This window comes from Saimiri boliviensis, chromosome 15, assembly GCF_048565385.1.
Source record: "Saimiri boliviensis isolate mSaiBol1 chromosome 15, mSaiBol1.pri, whole genome shotgun sequence".
Taxonomy (NCBI): domain Eukaryota; kingdom Metazoa; phylum Chordata; class Mammalia; order Primates; family Cebidae; genus Saimiri; species Saimiri boliviensis.
In genome coordinates this window covers 8,550,506-8,568,782 of record NC_133463.1, presented here as the reverse complement: position 1 = coordinate 8,568,782, position 18,277 = coordinate 8,550,506, and the positions used below count along the sequence as shown (strand labels likewise).

The 18,277-nt window shown below is 40.5% G+C and overlaps 1 protein-coding gene across 1 annotated transcript in view; it reads right to left on the bottom strand.

The window, feature by feature from the left end:
- RP1 (RP1 axonemal microtubule associated) overlaps positions 1-18,277 on the bottom strand; it is a 302,959-nt gene that overhangs the window by 103,944 nt on the left and 180,738 nt on the right. Inside the window, exons 22-25 of the mRNA XM_074386610.1 lie at positions 17,742-17,874; positions 16,624-16,775; positions 12,498-12,652; positions 2,351-2,409 (exon numbers count right to left, since the gene is read on the bottom strand). Of these exons, the coding sequence (XP_074242711.1) occupies positions 2,351-2,409; positions 12,498-12,652; positions 16,624-16,775; positions 17,742-17,874 (499 nt within the window). The remainder of the gene's footprint in view (positions 1-2,350; positions 2,410-12,497; positions 12,653-16,623; positions 16,776-17,741; positions 17,875-18,277) is intronic.

The window sequence follows — 18,277 nt, the reverse complement described above, 5'->3', positions numbered from 1 at the left end:
AGATGAAAAGTGGCAACAACATTTACCATTTGCTTCCTCTTGTATTTTAGGTTGATGATTTATTTGCATTTCTGCAAAAATAAAAGTGAAGTGCAGTTAATAATAGATCTGTCTGATGACACTGTAAGTGGGAAAAGAAGAAACGTGAGTTTAACTCTTTAACAGTGGCAAATCCTATATTGATTTTTAACTTTAAGTAGGGCATGTAACAATTCTAAGACACAGCTTTACATATGTTTTTATTTTTACTGTGAGGAGCACTATAAATCCAAGAATAAAAGATAAATGATCGAAGGGATGTTTTGAGAAAAACTGGGGAATATTGTTCCATGATGTCCAGATGTAAGAAAATCAAGTTGTACTTCCTTTTTTTTATTGCATTTTAGGTTTTGGGGTACATGTGAAGAACATGCAAGATTGTTGCACAGGTACACACATGGCAGTGTGGTTTGCTGCCTTCCGTCCCCTCACCTGTATCTGTCATTTCTCCCCATGCCATCTCTTCCCACCTCCCCACCTCCCTCTCCCTCCCCCATTTCCCCCCAACGGACCCCAGTGTGTAGTGCTCCCCTCCCTGTGTCCATGTGTTCTCATTGTTCAACACCCGCCTATGAGTGAGAGCATGCGGTGTTTGATTTTCTGCTCTTGTCAGTTTGCTGAGAATGATGGTTTCCAGGTTCATCCATGTCCCTACAAAGGACGTGAACTCATCGTTTTTGACGGCTGCATAATATTCCATGGTGTATATGTACCACATTTTCCCTATCCAGTCTATCATCATTGGGCATTTGGGTTGGTTCCAAGTCTTTGCTATTGTAAACAGTGCTGCAATGAACATTCGTGTGCACGTGTCCTTATAGTAGAATGATTTATAATCCTTTGGATATATACCCAGCAATGGGATTGCTGGGTCAAATGGGATTTCTATTTTTAGGTCCTTGAGGAATCGCCACACTGTCTTCCACAATGGTTGAATTAATTTGCACTCCCACCAACAGTGTAAAAGTGTTCCTATTTCTCCACATCCTCTCCAGCATCTGTTGTTTCCAGATTTTTTAATGATCGCCATTCTAACTGGTGTGAGATGGTATCTCAATGTGGCTTTGATTTGCATCTCTCTAATGAACAGTGATGATGAGCATTTTTTCACATGTTTGTTGGCCTCCTTTATGTCTTCTTTTGTAAAGTATGTGTTCATATCCTTCACCCATTTTTGAATGGGCTTGAATGACATGATTGTATATCTAGAAGACCCCATCATCTCAGTCCAAAATCTCCTGAAACTGATAAACAACTTCAGCAAAGTCTCAGGATACAAAATCAATGTGCAAAAATCACAAGCATTCCTATACACCAGTAACAGACTTAAAGAGAGCCAAATCAAGAACGAACTGCCATTCACAATTGCTACAGAGAGAATAAAATAGCTAGGAATACAACTAACAAGGAATGTAAAGGACCTCTTCAAGGAGAACTACAAGCCATTGCTCAACGAAATAAGAGAGGATACAAACAGATGGAGAAACATTCCATGTTCATGGTTAGGAAGAATCAACATCGTGAAAATGGCCATACTGCCCAAAGTAATTTACAGATTCAACGCTATTCCCATCAAGCTACCAATGACCTTCTTCACAGAACTGGAAAAAAACACCTTCAACTTCATATGGAACCAAAAGAGAGCCCGCATAGTCAAGTCAATTCTAAGCAAAAAGAACAAAGCAGGAGGCATCACACTACCGGACTTCAAACTATACTACAAGGCTACAGTAATCAAAACAGCATGGTACTGGTACCAAAACAGAGATATAGACCAATGGAACAGAACAGAGGCCTCGGAGGAAATACAACATACCCACAACCATCTGATCTTCGACAAACTTGACAAAAACAAGCAATAGGGAAAGGATTCCCTGTTTAATAAATGGTGTTGGGAAAACTGGCTAGCCATGGGCAGAAAGCTGAAACTGGACCCCTTCCTGACATCTTACACCAAAATTAACTCCAGATGGATTAAAGATTTAAACATCAGACCTAACAGCATAAAAACCCTAGAAGAAAATCTAGGCAAAACCATTCAGGACATAGGCGTAGGCAAGGACTTCATGACCAAAACGCCGAAAGCAATGGCAACAAAAGCCAAAATAGACAAATAGGACCTAATCAAACTCCACAGCTTCTGCATGGCAAAGGAGACAGTCAGTAGAGTGAATCGGCAATCAACAGAATGGGAAAAAATTTTTGCAGTCTACCCATCTGACAAGGGGCTGATATCCAGAATTTACAAAGAACTAAAACAGCTCTACAAGAAGTTATACTTTCTTCTACTGATGGTTTCATTAATCCTCACCTTGAAGATGAAGTTCAATTTCTGAATGAATTATGCCCTGAGACATGAAAGGAAGCCATCTGAGAAAAAAGAGGGGTGGGGGGTGGGGGGAGAGAAAGGAAGAGAGAGGAGAAAAAAGAGAAAATTAGTTTCTGATTTTCTCTATTTTAAAATAAGATTGATTCTGCACTAATTTTGCACACTAAATGTTAACTATAAAATTACTTTTTATATAGTTAAACATAATCCATCCCATTACATACTCATCATATCACTAAGAATGGTATCATACCTGTAGCATGAAGAATGAAATCGATACATTGCTAACCCTGCTAACCACCCACCTCTCCAGGTTTGTCAGTCCTCTCTCACTATCACCTGTAAAAGCAACTGGGGCCCCAGCAGAGCACTCCCAGTCCCAAGCTGGAGCAAAGGGCAAGGGTGGGTTTAAGATTTTGAGTGTGGTACCTGGGCCTGCCTAGAAAGTATGGCCTACACATTGGTTGCAGGGAAACTTGGCACAGAAAAATAGACTCCCTATTTTAATATTTCCTCTGTGAGAGTTCCTGTCTTGCTTTCACCTGGCTTCCTCTAAAATCTCTTTCTCAGTGTCTGCAAAAACAATATTATCATCAATACTGGTAAAAATATTATCATGTTGGAAAACATCCTTAGGGTGAGCTAACAGCTAATCCTGGCAGCTTTCCCCTAAACCACGTAAAAAGACTGGACTCAGAAAACCAGCTTTACCATTTACTAGCTTTCTGATCTTACCCTCCTGAAGCTTACTTTCTTTGACTAAATTACCTGCCTCATAGCACTGTTGTGAAGCTGAAATGAAAAGTCTTGTATAAGCATTTTTTTGTAGTATTACATGGTATATCAATTTTATTATTATACCACAAAAACCATGGTTATTGCTATCCCACACACTTACACATACTCTCATTCCTTCCATCCTTCCATCTATCCATTCAATAGATACTTAGAAAGTGCCCTGTGGTGCAGGCATTTTCCTAAGTGCTGGGGCTACAAGAAGAACAAAAGAGAGAAGAAACCTGACCTGAGGAGCTTCCAGTGTAAAAGAAGTAAACAGATGTGCAAAGATATAAATGTAACAAAGTGTGGTGAGTGACTTAAATACAGATGTTACAGGAGCAGAAAAAGAGATTGCCCAACTCAACGACAGGAATGGGGAAGTGCAAAGGAATGAAGAACAAAAAAAATCCAACAAAGAGGTGATACTTGAGCTGAAGGTTGGACAATAAGCAGATCAGGAAGGGCACCGCAGAAAGAGACAACAGCACTAGCAAAGGTACAGAGTCCAGTGAGATTCCACATGGCTGACACATGTGGAGGCTGCTGGACAAGACAGGGTAGGGGTTGGGGTTGTGTATGGGTTACTGAAGGATCTGAGAATGTCAAGGAACTTAGAGTCTTAGAGTCTGAGCTATAGGACTGATGCCACCACACTAGCCTTGCGATCAGCAGAAGATGGGAAAGTGTGGGGTATAAAGGCGAACTGCGAGTTCACAGTCCTACCCAGCTGTCAGGATTATTCAACTCTCCATTTTTCCAAAGCTATGAGAAATTCCATTTTCTTCTGACCACTTTAGCTCACAGTGTTCTTTCTCTTCCTCCTCTGGAACCTAATAACACACATAGAATTTATTCTACACATTTAGCTCCTAATTATGCAACCTTACTTTATTGGTTATGTTCTAATTTATGTATCCCATCTTTCCAGCTACATTGTTGTATGTGAAGAGTTTACTTTATATGCCAGAATAAAGGCAGTTAGCTTCATATTTAAGAATACAGACTTTAGGGTGGGGCTCGGTGGCTCATACCTGTAATCCTAGCACTTTGGGAGGCCAAGGCAGGCATATCACCTGAGGTCAGGAGTTCAAGACCAGCCTGGCCAACATGGTGAAACCCCAATCTGTACTAAAAATACAAAATATTAGCCAGGCATAGTGGTGCACACCTGTAATCCCAGCTACTTAGGAGGCTGAGGCAGAAAAATTGCTTGAACCTGGGAGGCAAAGTTTGCAGAGGGCTGAGATCACACCACTGTACTCCAGTCTGGATGACAGAGCAAGATTTCATCTCCAAAAAAAAAAAAAAACAAAGTTGAAATTTCAAGTGGTGTCAGACTGCCTTGTTTCAAAACCTGGCTTCAGTACCTATTACTTATGCAATCTTGACCCATGTTCTTAATCTTTGTAACCCTCAATTTCCTCATTTGTACATTATGGATACCCATAGTACCTACAAAAAGGATACAGAATTAAACGTACATAAATGTATGACAGTAAAACAGTTGCTGCTGCATTTTCTGACTGCCAAACACAGTACCTTGCACATAGATGGTGTTACAGAAAATATATTTGGGGTGACTGCCAGTCAACCAACAACCATCCTACTTTGCTCAGACGTGCCATACAACAGTGGGCCTAGGACAGGGCAACAAGCTTTTGCATTAGGACAAGGAGATTCTCCTGAAGCCAGTGAATAGATGGGAGAATTGGAGCCGTGTGGCCTGAGAGGTGTGATGATGGCACTAAAGGAATGGAATAAAAAGCCAGCAGGAGAAGGTTGCTTGGCCAAGAACACTATCCATTCTCTGCAGCCATCAGCTAAAGAACGCCTAAAGCCCTAGGTCACCAGGAGGCTCCCTTTCACTGTCCTAGATAGGAAACGCAGGCCAAGGGAAAACAATCTCTTAGTCTTTTAAGATTAGACAACCATGGAATGTGTTGTGGTGCTCCTGCCCTAAAACATGTAGGGTGTTTTGCTGGGGGAAGATGCATTACAAGGTAAGGAGTAGTACAGATTACATTTTGCCTGAGATATATTTTAGATTTGGCATGCATTCACATTGAAAATGGCGGAAGAAATATTTGAAGATTCTATGTCTCCGTCCCATCCCAACAAAATGAGCAAGACTCATCCCTGCGCCTCATTCTGTCAGTTTCCCCCATCACTGCTTGTCACTTTTGCACCAAAGAATGGCGTAAACTGACAAAGAAGAGCACAGAAATCTGCAGCAGCACAAATACATGCTCAGAATAGCAAGAAATGATTAATAGTGGCCTCTTTCAGGGAAAAAAAATCAGTAAAGTTTAATGATTGCTCACTGCCTCATGATAATTTTTATTATTCCCTTCTCCCTATAAAAATTGTATTTTACATTTCTGTACTTTATCAAAATTTCAACATCTTTTTTATCTATATCATTTATCATCTACCCCCTTTTCCCAGAAAGGGAAAATAAAACCATTACATAGGCTGAATTATTTTGAAAATAAATAAATGCATAAATTATTTTTAATGAGATATCTGAGTATGTTACAGAGGGAACTCATGCAACGATTAGGTGACCTCTAAGGTTTCTTCCAACTTGGGATTCCATTATGTTTTCTATCCAACATCCTTACCCGCTCCCTCCCTTCCTTCCTTTCCCCATTCCTATCTATAAATATTTGCTAAATCCATATTTGGTACAAGAAACCATACTGAAAATAAAGACAAATTTATGAGACCCTACCCTTAAGAAGCATATCATCTGGTACCTGAGACAAACACGTTCACAAATGATGGCAGTGGATGACATTATGTAGCAAGCATTGCACAGAGGTCTACATCATGCCCTGGAGGAATTTAAAGAGGGTAAGGATGAACACACTTCTGGCTGGACAAGCAGAGAAAACTTTATGGTATGGAATGACATTTTATCCTGGGCCTGAGGGATAAGAATTTCAATAAGCAGAAGAAAGAATAAAATGAGCAAAAACAAGTGAGAGAAAAGAGTAACAATATCCCCGGAGAATGTCTAGGGACAGAAGCGAAATGTACTCTACTGGGGAGAATTGGAAGAAAAGCCTAGAAAGGTAAAAGGCCAAGGTAGGGAGATAATTCATTTTTAATTCATCCCAAACCAACACCTTCAGACAGAGCTGGCCTAGGTGTAAAAGTTTTCTTGTCAACTGTACTTACACAGAAGAAGGATGCTGTTCAAACAGGGCTGCCCCTGCTTCTTTTCCTGACCCTCTCCACAAATGATATACTCAGTTTGTGATTTACTCACCAACTCACTAATTTAGCACACAATTCCTGAGCACCTACTATGTTCTAGTATTTGTCCTGTGGACACTGAAGGACTTGATTACAACCTCCTAAGAGCATGTGCATCATGTTTGATTTTCTTGGAATAACCGCCAGAGTTGCCGCAAGACAATTAAGCAATTATTACAATAATGGGATGGTAGAGGGGCGATTTTTCAGCCTCGCTTCCACTTAAGAATCTCATGCATGGAGATGTGGCCCTCCTGGTGTGTGAGGCTGCAGTGACAGAGCAGCAAAAACTCCCCTCTCTGACAGGCCGTCAAGGCGGAGCCCCGTTGTGGTTGCGATTGGTCAACTAGCCCTTCAGTTTTCAAGACTGAGATCCTGAGACAAGTGAATCACGTTTTGCTTAAAAATCCATACCAGTGGGACATGTCTTTTTTTTTTTTTTTTAACTTGTGGTAATTCTAAGAATCACTCTTTGGCTCTTCGTTATCATTAATACTTAAAAATGAGTATTAAGTGGCAATTTTGTTTATATATGTCTTAGTGAGGTTAAGATACAGTTAAACCTTTTAAATTTTGTGTCCTGATTCCAAATCTGTCTTTTAACATGATTTCCCTTTAGGCTTATAGTGTCTTGATTAATACATGCACTTTGGTTTAATTTATTGCACATGTAAATTTAACCAATTTTATTTCAGAAACAATGATATGAGCTGAAAGTAAAAATATAAGACATCAGCCCAACCTGGGGGAAAAGTGTACTGAGCTAGAGAAGTAGGATAGACACAGAAACACACACGCATCATTTAATGTAGCAAATGCTGAGTTAACGTCACATGCCTTGTGAAAGGTGTACAGGAAAATTAGTTTCCCAACCTGTGGCTTCAGGAAAGATCTCCTGGGAGAGGGGACACATCTTTTTTCAACTCACCAGTAAATATACCCATGGAAGTCTACAGGGCTTCAGGCACCAGGGAATGGCCAAGAATTAGGTAAACTCAGATCCAACAGCACCAACTGAGAACAGAGTGAAGGCCAGTGAGGAGCAGAGAAGAACGAGTTTGCTAGGCCCTGGCTGAGCTGTGGGCCTGCCGTGTGGCCAAGGCCAGCTTTTGGCTGCAAGAGTTCCCCCAGAGCGTGATCTCAAGGATGCATTGAAGGCCTTTAGTTTGGCTTGCCCAGAGGCCTGCCTCACATGATTTTTTCAGTGGAACAACAGACTCTTCATTTCCAACAATTAGTATGAAGGTGCTGAGGGCTGTGAAGAGGGTGTGGGTCTGGGGTGGAGGCGGCACTCCCCCTACCAGAAGGATCGGGATTTACTGATATTCTATCCGTAGTGGAAAGCTTTTAAAGTCTTCTTTTCTTACCCTTTGCACAAAAGAAATCTCGTTTCCCAAAAGAAAAAATTTAAAAAAAAAAAAATTGAAAGTCAAGAATCCTGAATAGAAATGAGATGGGAACACTTTAAAGGTGTTGGCTGCAATGTCAGCTCTACGGAATGTTGCGCGGGTCTCATCCTTAATCCTTATTCCTCGGGTGAGTGCGCCTCAGGCTCACTCCACCTATCTGACCACAATTTGGTTTTGGAAGGACGAAGCTGGTCATGCTCCCTGCCTTGACAAGTCAAGTTAGACTGTTTTAAAAATATCAGGTATTTGTAATTATTTGCATTTAACTTTTCGATTTCTGCATCTATAAATTCTCCTTCTATTTAGAATTTCCCTAGGTAGGGCCTTTATTTCAAATAATTTGCTTCCACAAGCTCATGTCAATGTCATTTTTCAAACCAGTCAGGAGTGATGGAAGGAAACCCTGAGAGGCTTTTGGCCACTCCTCGTCTCCAGGCCCTCCTAGGTCAAGTAGGTTATCAAGTATATATTGTAAATGGCATTGTTTCTACCAAAAGATAGATGCTAACTTATTTTTACTGATTTCACATTAAAGTCAAGGTTCATATATATACACACGTATACAATATTTCAAGTTTGGTAACAGAAAAATCTGGAGATTGCCTAATTTAATACTAAACAGTACATTACAGAATCCACTCAGAAACTATATTGGATTAAATAGTGTTCCTCCAAAATTCATGGCCACTGAGAACCTCAGAACATGACCTTGTTTGGAAATAGCGTTTTTACCGATGTAAATAGTAAAGATGAGGCCATACTGGAGTAGGATGGGCCTAGGCCAGTGACTACAGTGTCCTTACAAAAAGGCAAGAAACACACACACACAAAAGGAATATAGCTATGTGACAACGGAGCAGAGGCCAAAGGGATGCAGTTGGAAGACAGGGAAAGCCAAGGATGGTCCGAACCCAGCAGAAGCAGGCAGGGTGAGGAGGGCCTGTTTCCCAGGCCTTCAGAGACAGCGAGGCCCGATAACACCAGGACTGTGGATCACTGGCCTCCAGAGCTGTAAAAGGATACATTTCAGTTGTTCAGTACTATCAAGTCTGTGGCAATTTGTTACGGCAGCCACAGGAAGCTAATACAAATGGTAAACAAAAATATTTGCATTAATTCATAAAGTCAGTTGAATGTCTGCCTTATTCAAATACAAATTTTGCTTGCTGCAAACCTCAAATAGCCAGACCTGCAGTGTAAATGGTAGAAATTTAGTGGCGTACACCCCTATCTATATTAAAAGTACAAAAGACAGAAAAATAATACCTTCAGGCATAGAAATAAAATAAAGCCATAAGGATGTGGGTGTTCAGTTGAAGAGGGAAAAAGGAAAGGACGATGCACGCACTCACGGGCAGCCTCTGTGATGCACAGAAGCGGTCTCCTCCTGCAGCTCTGCTTTGTGTCTCACCTAAGCATTTCCCCCCAGCAAAAGGAACAAGCACTCGGTGGTATTTCTCTCTGCCCTAATTCAGCTGTGCTGTAAATTCTTGTTCTCTGAGGAAGCTCTAAGGAGCATGATTGAGATTTTCTTTCCTTTTCTCTTCTGTGATGTGAACCTGAGCGTTTTGGCTGCCTGCACCCCGGAACTAACTAGACACAATGAACACACCCGGCACACACCCTACCCAGCTCCCCACCCCAGGACTGTCCAGTTCACCTCCTGCGTGTACCCACGGCTCTCCTTTCCCCTCAGAACAGCCTTCCAGGCCCCATGGACACTGACCTTGACCTCACATGCACAGGAAAGGCTCTGGGAGCACAGAAGTAACTATAAGTGGCCTCAGAATGGCCTTTATCTGCAGTAGAAAGGAACCTGCTGGGCCCCAAGTTTTGTTCCTGGTGCCACACTCTTCTGCTTCTTTAATAATGAGGGAAATAGGATCTGCCCGATCTCTTTATAGCTACAGAATAGTAAAGAATTATTTTTGCAACTTCCTTCCTTCATCAGGGTATTGTATGAATGAGCACTAGCCACCATTTCTTATGGACTTACTATGTGCAGGGTATTAAATATTAGCATTTAATATGTCATATCTGTTACATTATTTTTTATTGTTCAATATATTTTGTAACTAAAATGCTTTCAGATGCAACCCGTTGAAATTATAATAATTAAGCTATCACTTATGTTCCTTCTTCCAAAGGAGGCCATGGTGGTACAGCACAAACAAGAAGTAAGGTAGTGCAGGGGCCAGGCCAGGCTCATGCCTGTAATCCCAGCACTTTGGGAGGTCAAGGCGGGTGGACTGCCTGAGGTCAGGAGTTCGAGACTAGCCTGGCCAATATGGTGAAACTGTCTCTACTAAAAATACAAAAATTAGCTGAGCGTGGTGGTGTGCGCCTGTAATCCCAGCTTCTTGGGAGGCTGAGGCAGGAGAATTGCTTCAACCCACGAGATAGAGGTTGCAGTGAGCAGAGAACAAGTCATTGCACTCCAACCTGTGTGACACAGCAAGACTCCGTCACACAAAAAAAAAAAAATAGTAAGGAAGTGCAGGAAATGCTGGGTGACAAAGTGAAATGGACGTGTAGACACGAACGTGGCAGTGAATGCATCTAAATTATGCACAGGAAATTTCATATTTAAACAAATCAGCTAAATTAATGTGACAAAGTATATCAGAGCATAAAATGAAAGTGCTAGATGTAGCACTCTCTACCTCTTCTGATACGTGGAATAAAATAGAGCTGCCACTAGTGCCCCCGAGATGCCTGTGAGCTGTGGGTGGGAGCAGGCTGGGAAATGACACCCAAGTCCTCTTCAGTGCTACGTGTTACTCATCATATGGGGGTGCCTTGCTGTGCTAAGTTCTGAGTACACATTGGGAGAAGAGAAAAATTCTTTCTTGTTCGGCCAGTTAAGTCATCCTACAGGCCAAATTGGAACTGGAACTTGAAGGATAGACAGGATTATAACGGGGAGAAGAGAGCAACGAAAGGCCCTCCTGGGTGAAGAACAGTACTCCAGGGGACAGGAGCAGAGTGGAACAGAACCCGTTTAGTTAATGATAGGGGTTCTAATTTCACTAAGATCTTGCAAGAGGACAGCTATACAAACAAATTGGAGGGGGAAATACAGAGTCAGATGTTGCAAAGCCTTGAATGGAAGTTCTGTTTTGCTTGGCTTTTTTGGTAGGCAATGGGGATTACTGAAGGTTTTTAAACAGGGGGGTGATGTGGTTAAAATACAGCTTTTAGAACATTATTTTCCACCACATTCTTTCTTGAAAACTTTTTAGGCAAAACTATACAATAAAATACTAAACAATGAATTCAAAATAAAACAAAGGAGAAATGAGAGAAGAAAAGATAAAGTCAGAATGACGCTAGTAAGTACCATAGAAGGGCTAGCTTGGAAGGTGGGCAGGAAGGCTGGGGAAGAAAGACACGGAAGATAATTGAGAGATGACTGCGATGAGCCGGTCTTGAGGAACCAAGGGCATCAATCAGGGCAGAGGCAGCAGTAAGACAAAAGAAAGGATTAATTAAGCAGACACTCTGAACAAGGAATTGACTGAATTTAATGGTTAAAAGGCAAAAAAGAAGAGGGTTACCGTGGATCTCACGGCTCCTGTGCATCTGCAGTCAGCCCCACTCATCTTGGGTGTTTGCAGTTTTTAGTGGCATGCCTTTAGGATTTTTAGTTGAATTGCCTCATTATTTTTTGCTTTTTGCTTAGTACTTGGAGTTGCAATTTTCTTGGCCAAATCCAGACCCTTGAATTTCCCCTTGCCCCTGTTTTGCCTGTACTTTGTTATCTCATTTCCTGTTGATTACCTATTTGGAAAAAGAGGCTACAAGCAGCCCTCGATATTGAAGATTCAAATTTTCAAAATGGAACCCCAAGTTTCTCATTCCCATGTCCAAACAGATTGGGTTTCTACTCAGTTTGTGAATCTGGGGCCCAGTCTCTCCCCTGTAACCCAGAGACCAAGCAATAATAAACATGATTGCCCATCTAACCAAAGCTAAGCATTTTCTTGAGAAATAGCAGGGCTCAGTAAAAAGCCAACATGGTGAAACCCTGTCTCTACTAAAAATACAAAAATTAGCTGGGCGTAGTGGTACACACCTGTAATCCCAGCTACTTGGGAGGCTGAGGCAGGAGAATCACTTCTTCATGAAAAAACAGTGACATTTTCTTAAGCAAGAAGGTACGGGATTTCTATGAGGAGATTTCAAAAGGAAGTATATGTGGGACCTGTGTCTCAAGCCTGGGCAGTAAGGGCCAGGTCAGGAATTTAGAGAGCTGCTTTCAGGACTAATCCTCATGGGGCTCAAGGGAAAGTCCAACTTATCTAGAATTTAATCTTTGTCTTTCTTACATTCTGTTCTGAAAGTTCTTCTCTGTAAAATTCTCCACATTTAATTCCCTTATGGAAGTGTTGTAACGCTACAATTTTAGTAATGCAAAGAAACTAACAGTTAAACAAATATTCTATTTATGTAAAAATTTCCAGTATTAAACTTTTGGTCCTTTGTGACACACGGAACATTGTGGTAGTAAGAAATTATAAGTCTTCCTTACAATGCTTAGCAAAAGATTGTTTATTCAAGCAATCAGTGAGTGATACATGATATGGAATCCTGAGTTAATGAAACAAATCTGTGATCTGAAAGATACACACACACACACACACACACACACACACGGCATCATCCACAGTGCAGCATCTTACCTTTGACAGGTGAAGACGTACTCGGCTGTGGTGCCGGGCTCTCTGACTACGACTTTTTCACAGTACCAGTACTTTGATTTGTCACTGGCCTCACAGCGCAACAGCACCTTCTGCAGTTTTCCAAGTGATACTGCGGCTACTTGAAATGTATCAATCTAGTGCAGGAGACAGACAAAATCCCACAGAAGTAACTAGAGTCCAGTGTATGACAAGTGCAGGCAATAATAATAGCCCAGTGACTGCCAGAAGCAGAACAATACTTTAGAAGAGATAATGTTCCTACAGTTAGCATCAAAAGGGGCAATGTGGTAGGAAAAATAAGCAAATTATTTTTTATCTATTAAAAATATATTTCTGGCTGTTTTGTCGCTTTTGCAGTTTTATTTTCTCCATTTGTAGTAGCATCCAGAGTAACAAACAAACAAATCCCAACACAAAGGCTTTTCTCTTTTTAAACCCCCACCCCGAGGAGCCGTTCATTAAGGCATCAGGTTGACAACCACGCAGCCTAATGTACAGCACATTTCCTTTCTCTGATTGCTGATATACTTGGAGACATGTGAGACCAATTTTCTTTCTCTCTCCTTCCTTCCTTCTTTCCTTTCCTTCCTTCCCTTCCTCCCTTTCTACTACAATTTTAGTAAAGAAATCTTCCTCTTCCCTCCTTCTTTTCCTCCCTCCTTCCTTCCTCCTTCCTCCCTCCATCCCTCTTTTCCTCCCTTTTTCCCTCCGTCATTCAATACATCTTTCCCCTGCGTTTTCCTCTGTAGATGAAAATAGAGCATATTCTTGGGTTTGTTGTAAAAAAGCAGTCTGGAATCCTCACTCCTAAACAGAATTAGTTTGTTATGTCAAAAATACACTGGCATTTCCAGAGAGAACTCAGGACCTGAAGTCAGTGCTATACTGATTGAAATAAAAAGAACTCCTTCACACATTACTTCCTCATAGACTGTTGTTGAGAATAGCCATCCTAAAGTTTTCGAAGGAAAAGGTCATGAATTTAAATAAGTCTGAAAAGTTACCAGAAATGACAGTTAACTGTTAGCCACAGCTACTCTACGGTAAAAAAAAAAAAAAAAAAAATGTGCCTCTAGTATTGCTTGTATTGCCTATGTGGGGAGCTGTCTTAACAGCTCCCTGCATTGTTATCAGATTAATTTCAATTTGAAATGTGAAGACACACTACAGTACCTGGGTCTCAACCATTGGCTCCATGTTGATGATGGAAACCTCTTGTTGCGTCCAGACCAAAACCATTTACTAGTCCAGTAATGACAGTGCTGTAAACCAGATGATGAGTATTTGTGCCTCTTCTCATGTGTGCAAGGACAATCTGAGTGTCACTATTCTGCATTCTCAGCATGCCTTTACAAGAGACATTTCATGAGGCATGTCACCTGTTGTAGCAAATGCAAGTGATGCCCCATCTCATGTCCTTTGGGTCCATTTCTAGCTGCATCTGCTGCTTTGACAGACAGTTTAGGTGTGCTAACAGCTTTCTATCTCAATCCTGCTTCTGTGCCCGAGGGCTTCCCCTGATGGGACAGATCTGAGGGATGTTTCACAGAGTTTCTCTGAAGGTCTCTACCAAGAAGAAGGAGCCACAGCAGTAACCAGCTCATTAATGTCCCTATATTGGCTTTTTTTCCTTTCCCGTCTCACTGTTCCCATTCCTTCACTTCTCAAGCGCTTACTGGGATTATCTCCCAAATAAATGGTTTGAAGTCTTTGGCTCTCAGTCTGCTTTAGGGCAAATCCAAATACCTTAAGATCTGGAAAGATCAACTGAGTCAGCTTTTTGGTTTCTTCTTGTATCTTAAATAACTTTATGTTTGAATACAGAATTAAACTGGGTCTGTTACATGTATTGCTACCTTTTATCATCCTGATAGGAAACCTTGCAGAGAACATGAAAACTAGCCCAGTGAGTGGTTTATGATGTGAGTTGTGGCTGGTATGACAAATTCTGATAATGAAACTCTCAGGCTATTACCACAGTTTTCTTGACTACAAAACTCTTGAAATTATTTGGCATTTCCATTACATCCCAAACACTGAGGAAAACAACAGAAAATGTAAAATCAAAAATGAACCAGAGAAGAAAAACACTTTTACATCTCTGATTCTAAACTTCAAAATGGAAACCACTAAATCCTCACTGTACTCTTCTTTATACACTGATTGCAACTATATCCCCTACCCAATTTTAATTTTAGTCCATAAATACATCCTCCCTACTGTCTGGAAAATGCTAAACACAATGATGAACTGAGGAATATCAATCATCAAGATGACTTACAAAATCTCAGGAGGTAACGTCTCATGATAGAGCACTGCTGCAAAATGACACACGCTGGCGGCCAACGACAGGCAGCCAGGGGACAGGAAGCCTCCACCATTTATCCTCAAGTGGTTGAATGAAAGAGTCTGGGGCTGATGCAAAAGCCAGGAGGGTTCTGTAGGAGATCACTTCACTGATCACTTAGCATAATATTAATAATAATACCAGGGTATCTAAAACTGCTTCTGCTTCAAATTAATAATTCATTCATGATAGCAAAAGTTAGACCTAATTTTGCTTTTGTCTCACCCATAGCAGAACTAGCTTTCCTATTCATTCTGATCATTCTCAGCAAACTGATACAAGAGCAGAAAACCAAACACATGTTCTCACTCATAGGCGGGTGTTGAACAATGAGAACACATGGACACAGGGAGGGGAGCACTATACACTGGGGTTCTGTTGGGGGGAAATAGGGGAGGGACAGCGGGGGTGGGGAGTTGGGGAGAGATAGCATAGGGAGAAATGCCAGATAGAGGTGATGGGGAAGAAGGCAGCACACCACACCGCCACGTGTATACCTATGCAACAATCTTGCATGTTCTTCACATGTACCCAAAACCTAAAATGCAATTAAAATAAAAAAGAAACGAAAAATATAACGCTCTCTCAGCATTTTCTAAATTAGAAAGAAAAAAATCACTGGCAAAATTTTCAATAATGATAAAAGAGACCACCAAATAAAATGTATTTTTTCTTGGAAAAAAAAAAAAACAGTGACAAATCAAATGTATAGGTGAGCTTTAAGATAGCCAATGTTTCACAAACTACAACAAAAGTTCGGAGAAACAGCACTCTCTAACTGGTTTAAGGAGTCTTTCTTCCTTTAAAATATGCCTTTAGACTACATAATCCCCAAACTTAATTTTAGATCCTCAAATACTACCTTCTTTCCATATACAGCAAAATAACATTAACAATATTCTACTGCAACTTCTCAAAGAACTAATATATAGAAAGACGTATGCTTGTCTATAAGAACAAAAGGAAATAAGGAGGGGCTTAGGTGTCAAAATAACACACTTGGCTCCATTCAAGATGTTTTTTTTTTTTTTTTTTTTTTTTTTGAGACGGAGTTTCGCTCTTGTTACCCAGGCTGGAGTGCAATGGCACGATCTCGGCTCACCGCAACCTCCGCCTCCTGGGTTCAGGCAATTCTCCTGCCTCAGCCTCCTGAGTAGCTGGGATTACAGGCACGCGCCACCACGCCCAGCTAATTTTTTTGTATTTTTAGTAGAGACGGGGTTTCACCATGTTGACCAGGATGGTCTCGATCTCTCGACCTCGTGATCCACCCGCCTCGGCCTCCCAAAGTGCTGGGATTACAGGCTTGAGCCACCGCGCCCGGCCCCATTCAAGATGTTTTAAAGATTAAAGGCCAATGTGTTATTATATGAAATATAGTATAATGGCCTTTCTATGGCCTGCTCTTTTAAAATGATGCCTTGTAACTTTCAAGCCTGAGAGAGCAGGCGCACACACACACACATATGTATATTTCCTCATCTTTTCAGTTCATTTTTTTTCTTTTTCTCACATGATCACTAATTTTTTTATCTTTTCTTTGTTCTATTACTTACTATTGGGTTAGTGTGTCCCATTTTTCTTGGCAAGAACAACTTTCAAAACAAAGCGCATTAGGAAGTCAGGTCGGAAAAATGTGTTAAAGATGTCTTAAAACTAAAATTTGAAGAGTACCAAGCACCTTTGAAATTTTAAATCATATATGGACATCTTGAGAGAGATGATTAAGAATCTGGGAAATTATTTACATAGACTCACCTGTCCTCTTTGAAATTTTACTGGCATGTTAGATTTGTGCAGCAGTCTGAGGCCAGAGTCTCCCCTCTCTCCAAAGAGACACAGGAAAACGCTGGACTCTGTTTCTGCATGCTTCAGCTGCCCAGTGTAGACGTCAACCTGATATCTCACTACTGGCAAAGCAACAGGGAGAAAAAACAAGAGGAAATACATTACCTTGGAATCCATAAAAACAGAACCCAGATCGATAGGTTTTCAGGCTACAGTAAAATACATATATATCATAGATATATTTTGATGTGAGTTGTGAAATAATGACTATCTCATATGGTTAGTGCAAATATTAAATGAGATTATATATAATTATATTTATCATAAAATATGTATAAACGTATCAGATATATCATATATTTTTATGATAAATATATATCTCATATGGTTACTGTGGATATTAAATGAGATTCTATGTAATTATGTTTATCATAAAATATATGATAAATATATATATCATATATATAACAAATATATCATACATATTTTACTATATATATATCATATGTATATGAGAGAATTATTCTAATCTGAACTTTCTGTGTCTATTGACTTTTGAGCTTCAATTATTTTTAATTACAAATGGGCATTTTTACACTATGAACAAATGGCCACAAGGTTTATTGCTTTTTCAGAAAGAGAAGCAAAAGATTTTTTAAAAGGTTGTTCTTCTATATATGACATAAGAGGACATTTTACGCTTAGTATTTTAGTGGTAAAGGTGACTGTTATTGTGCATTATGTTTAAAGTTTAAAATGATGTAAGGTTTGATGAGGAAAGAAATCAAATGCGGAGGTAAGCCGGCCCCAGGCGAAGCTAGGTGAGTCACAGTAATGGCGTTTCTTGTTTCTCACAGCCTCAGCCTCTGTGACTGTAGCTGGGCCAAGAGAACAATTTTGAGATTACATTTAATCTCAGATCCACCAGCAATTCATGCTGTGACACTGAAAAAGTCACTTCTCAAGAGTAAAACAAGTCTCTTACAAGCAGGAAAATTATTCTGTTGCAAAGTAGTTTAGAAGCAAATTTAAGCAACTACCAAAGAGTTTGTCTATTGAATCGATTCTACTGAAGATTAATAACACACGTGGAAAAATAGCTTGTCCTTCTTTTACTACAGGAAGTTCATGGACAATATCTCCATCTGCCTGGATCTGAGAGAGCCACATGTTTGCTGCAAAATCTAGGATCTTCTTGCTTTTCGTATGTTGCATGGTCACCTGGAATTAGAAGAAAAAATGACCAAATTGTATGATCTCCAATTTCTCAAAGAATCTGCAATTTGAAATGCACCCCAGTGATTGCAAAACTTCACTGCATACTCTGATGACGGTGACAGTGGTGATGGTTGTTAGTAGTGGTAGCAGTAGGTTGGTGCTAAAGTAATTGCCATTTTGCCATTACTTTTTTTTTTTTTTTTTCTCTCTTTTTTTTTATTGCATTTTAGGTTTTGGGGTACATGTGATGAACATGCAAGATTGTTGCACAGGTACACACATGGCAGTGTGCTTTGCTGCCTTCCGTCCCCTCACCTGTATCTGTCATTTCTCCCCATGCTATCTCTTCCCACCTCCCCACCCCCCGCCCCTCCCCCATTTCCCCCCAACAGACCCCAGTGTGTAG